Genomic DNA, 5,062 nt, shown 5'->3' with positions numbered 1-5,062 from the left:
CCTGCTCTGTAGCACTGTCGGCGTCCCGAGAGCCACACTAAGGAGATGCTGCTTTCAGGGTGTCGCAACTGTCTCTCTCTCAAAATCCACCACCACAGGAAGGATCAGGGGTCACGCTGGCAGTGTGATTAGACTCCAGAAAGTTGTCCATTGAGAAATTTTAGTTTTTCAATGGAACCAGGTGCGGCAGCTCTTTGTATCAATTGGCCATCTTTGAGAAAGTGGTGGAAACTGTAGCTCCTTTGCCCTATGTGTAATCCCCCTAACCACCTTCTCTGTGTCTAGTTAGCTCCGTGAATGGCAGAAGTGCCGGCAGTGTACGAGCAGCAGGATTTCCTTGCCTGTGGTCTCTCTTGGCTAGCATGGCAGAAGTGCCGGCAGTTTACGAGCAGCAGGATTTCCTTGCCTGTGGTCTCTCTCGGCTAGCTGCTAGCGAGCGCAGGCTCACCAATAGCCAGTCTGCACATGGCAAAGTGGAACCCTCCACACTTGTTAACGTAGCACCCATGTACTCTCATTTTGAAAGTCGCTTAGGTCAGGAAGAAGTCTAGGAGCGACAAGAGGGGAAGATCTTAGCCAAAGGTGAGGAAGAAAGAGAAAAAAGAGAGTCGGCAAAGGAATTTTAAAAACTGAAGCTGCCCAGGGCCTTTGTAACCCAGGGCCAAAGTCCCCTTCAGGCTTCAGTATTGATCGATCCGCCATCATAGCATAGGAACTGACCCATTTGGGGGGACTTCTTCCAAAGTAGCAAACTATAAAATAATCAGACATTCCCAAAATACCTATTCTGAAAAATGCCCTTATGAAAGTGACAGGTAAGCGAGACGTGGTTGCCTCTGGTGCTAGAGACTAAGGATCCTTTGTCACACAGGATACCCCCACCCCCACAGGAAGATTTACAGCAGCTCCTCGCACTCGGGCTCCCGAGGGTCCAACTTAGACCCTGGAGAAAGAGTGGGAGTTAAAGCCAAGTCAATCACAGGGCAAGTATTGTCTGAGGCCACAGTTACGGAGTCAAGAAAAGGTTTATACACAGCAAGAAGGCTCCTTTGGTTTTCGGGGATGGGAGGTAAATCTCTAACTAGAGAGGAGGTGTATGAACTTGGGTGACAGGAGAGGAGGCAATGTATATATAGTAAGAGGGAGGGCAGCCCAGCAAGACCAAAGCAAAGGCGATCATACACAAGCAAAGGCAGCCGAGGGAAATGCTGCTCCACCCCCAGATCTGCAATAACCGTCGTAACAAACAACATCTACGAGTAGCTGCAGATAGACGTGCATGCTGAACAGCTATAGGAAGACGAGTTGGAGTACAACCACAAGTATATATAGGTTTGGCCGAGGACATTTCTACATATGTATTTGTGCGTGCTACAAATGCAGCCAAGGGTGCAGTGCTACAGCATACCCGGCGTAAAGTGCTGAAACGTCTTAACCATCACCAAGCACCTAGCTCAAAGACAGGTCCACAGTCGTGAGGGCCATCCAGGCATAAAATAGTCCACAAAGACCAAGTTCTCCGTTTTATGGTGGGGAGCAGTGAATTGGGGTCCTAAAAGGCTTCAAGTGGCTGTCTAGGATGCTGGTCTGCCCCTGTTTGGAGCAAAGAGTGAAAACAAGACTCAAGGGAGCAGATAGTGCAAAGACGAATGGATCATGCAAACCACAACCTCCATCCACGACTCTAAAACCAGAACAAACTCGTCCCAGCAACCTCTATGGACTGCTCTACTCAGGATAACAATAGAAGGTTATTGTGGGTGTGGGGAAGGATATAGGACAAAATTCGAAATCATAAGAAAGCTCAGACTACTGGTGTGACAGACTAGTGGAGCCCCCAAGATGGTGGGCCCCCCATTTGTTGCAGATCTCACCAGCTCGTCAGTGTCTCCATTTATGGCACGAGAGATGGTCACAAAATAGCAGTAACAGAGCAAATAGGTCCAGGTCTTGTTGCCTGGCACCCCTCTGAGATTCCTATGCAGAATGGCCATGCCTTGGCTAACGATATCTCTTTCCACCTTTGCCCTCAGGGTCAGAAGGGAAACCCCAAGGGCCGTCAGAATGAGAGAGTGGTGATCCAGTACCACTACACCCAGTGGCCTGACATGGGCGTCCCTGAGTATGCCCTCCCGGTCCTGACCTTTGTGAGGAGATCCTCTGCCGCCCGGATGCCGGAAACGGGGCCTGTGTTGGTGCACTGCAGGTAAGGTGTCAGCTCCTCCTCCCGGGTCCAGCAGGGAATCGGGGGCCTGTGAACTGGAGCACTGTGGCTCTGCTTCTGCTTTGAGTTAGAAATCAAGCTTTCTATTGAACGCTGGGATGAACAGCAACTGTTTGATATCTATACTGGCCAGTAATACAGTACCTTTAAGAAATTATCAGTTGTGAGGGGGGAAAAGAGGAACTGATACCAAGGGCTCAAATAGAAAGTAAATGTTTAGAAAATGTTGTTGGCAACATAGGTACAAATATGCTTGAAACAAATGATGTGTGGAATATTATAAGAGCTGTAAGAGCCCCCCAAATGATTTTTTTTTAAATCATCAGTTGCTCTGAGATTTTTAAATTCTTTAAAGGGGAAATTATACGCTAATATATAAAAATCTGACCTTAAGCACAAGCTTCATACAACTGATACTTTAACTTTTTATATGTGGCTTTTTTGTAGAGTTCTTCTAAACAATACTATGTATAGCACGTGTGAAAGGATTATATTTTCAGATTTCTAATTTGCACATGCTGTGAAAATCCCTAAAGCACTGGGGAAGCCTCGTATGAAGCCTATTTTCTTAACTACCTTAAACAACTGCAGTTGGTTGTTTAAAATGCTTTTGTTTTTAATTTTAATTTTGGGAATCAACTAGATGTTGCTCATTTGTTTTCTGTTGTTCTGACAAGATGCTTTCATAAAACACATTCTCTGCAAAAGTCGGAAGCCATCTTCTGTGTCAACATTCCCCCGAGAGCTCTACTCTTTGACCCATTTAAGGATCACTAGAAAGGAAATAATCGTGTCTCACATAGGTGTCCGGGGAGTTGTGCTAGATGGAGAAACTTCTGAGAGATTCTGCCAAAGAATTCAGATCTGTAGTGTTTTTCTGTTGTTGTGATTTTTACTAACTTAAGAAATGTGAATAAAGGTGGTCAAAGTTTTCCAGATATCCTATGACTCTTTGTTAAAGGACCCTTTCAAAAATTGCTTCAAATACTAGGTATATTAAGTTCTAAGTGGCATGGCAAGCAATAGAAGCAGACTGGCAAGTTATACAGAAAGCGAGTTTTTATTGAAAGGCCGGGGAGTTAAGGTCAAGCCTAAACAACACAGTTCCCCTCAGCAAATCTGGTTCAGGGGTGTCACCTCTCTGTCCCTTGGTCTTTGCTTAAGCTGCAAGGGAGACCGACAAAAGAAAGGGCAGGGCACTCTCTTGCCCGGTCCCCACATCAATTACTCATTAGAATGACGTGATAGAAAAAAGTATCAGAATCGATGGTCTTCCCTCTCTTACAGCGCTGGTGTGGGCAGGACCGGCACCTACATTGTGATAGACAGCATGCTGCAGCAGATCAAAGACAAAAGCACAGTCAACGTCCTGGGATTCCTGAAACACATCAGGACACAGCGCAACTACCTCGTGCAGACAGAGGTGGGGAGCCAGCTGCATTCCCTTAGGGCTGGAGGGGATTTACAGGATTGGAGAGAAACAGTGAACCTCCTTTGTCAGACACTGTGTCAAATAGAGATGGAGGGCACATCGTCGGTGCCATTCGTCCTAGTCCTAGCTGGAAAGTGCTTGAAGGAATTCACTGGTGGTGTGGATTGAATAGGCAAGGGCTGTACATCCTGACCTCTGCGGCTGTCATCCCATTTGGGAATTCCCTGTGTCAGGTGAATCAAGTAAGATGAGTGCAGAGCTGGTCCTGTGGGAGTAGAAGCCTCACCTCCCTCCAGAGGAACGGCTTCAAACAGCTGACCTTGTGGTTAGCAGGCCAATGTGGAAACCTGACCCCTACCGAGGGACAGGAAGCTGAGGAGACAAGGGCTTTCCCTTGGAGCCAACACCCTGAATTGAATTGCCAGGCTTACCTGTGAGAACATGCACTGCCGTTAGTCCCCGCTAGGGGGCTCCTCCCCAGTCACCACTGTGTATTGTCCCTCCCAGGAGCAGTACATTTTCATCCATGATGCCTTGTTGGAAGCCATTCTTGGGAAGGAGACCGAAGTCCCTTCAAGTCAGCTGCATAGTTACGTTAACAGCATCCTCATACCTGGCGTAGGAGGGAAGACACGGCTGGAAAAACAATTCAAGGTACTGCTTTGAATTCAACATCTGCAGTCACTAAAGGCACTTGCCTGTCTATTTGATGACGTGGCTGTGTGAAATTTCAGCGACCAGGAGGGGAGCCACTCGACTCCTACCCTCCTGGAGAAGCTGTACGTGCTGCCTGGGTCCCTCTCTGCTCGGGCAGCCTATGGCCTGACCAGCATTGAGTGAGGCCATCAAGCACACATACAGGCTATTGGCCCCTGGGCCCAGCCTCCCCTTCCCCAAGCCTGGGCAGAGGGTTGGGACACTCACTCACAACACGTGTGTAGAAGAAAGTGAGCCTCAGGAAAACTACATTGAGAGCCCACGGTGGCGGGACTAAAGCCCGCAGAGAAAGAGGGACACCAGTACTGACAACATGATCCAATTAAGCATCATAAACAAGAAGAGTAAGCAAATGACGAGGTGGCAAGTAGGTATTCACTGAGAACCCATTCCTCGCTCCCTGAGACTCAACGCCCGCTACCATTAGGCACTTTGGGGATTACAGTAGTCACATCACTCAATGGAACCATCCACATTAAGTCAGTAAATCTCTGTGGTATCCATAACAATATGGGGGCATCAAAAAGTTTGTGGAAAAAGAACTAAAAGATACTGTTTGGTATCTTCCGGTTGTTCGCTTTGCTTTCAGCTGGTCACGCAGTGTAACGCCAAGTACGTGGAGTGCTTCAGCGCTCAGAAAGAGTGCAACAAAGAGAAGAACAGGAACTCCTCCGTCGTGCCATGTAAGC

General features: G+C 47.7%; 1 protein-coding gene across 1 annotated transcript in view; it reads left to right on the top strand.

Moving 5' to 3' along the window:
- PTPRG (protein tyrosine phosphatase receptor type G) overlaps positions 1-5,062 on the top strand; it is an 808,607-nt gene that overhangs the window by 782,717 nt on the left and 20,828 nt on the right. The window contains exons 20-24 of the mRNA XM_045290127.1: positions 1,088-1,094; positions 1,948-2,206; positions 3,512-3,647; positions 4,164-4,310; positions 4,963-5,056. Of these exons, the coding sequence (XP_045146062.1) occupies positions 1,088-1,094; positions 1,948-2,206; positions 3,512-3,647; positions 4,164-4,310; positions 4,963-5,056 (643 nt within the window). The remainder of the gene's footprint in view (positions 1-1,087; positions 1,095-1,947; positions 2,207-3,511; positions 3,648-4,163; positions 4,311-4,962; positions 5,057-5,062) is intronic.

This window comes from Echinops telfairi, unplaced genomic scaffold (genome assembly GCF_000313985.2).
Source record: "Echinops telfairi isolate 266 unplaced genomic scaffold, ASM31398v2 ScPeMD7_31;HRSCAF=116, whole genome shotgun sequence".
NCBI lineage: Eukaryota > Metazoa > Chordata > Mammalia > Afrosoricida > Tenrecidae > Echinops > Echinops telfairi.
Note: the sequence above shows the minus strand (reverse complement) of the source record. Positions and strands in the feature narration are given on the sequence as shown.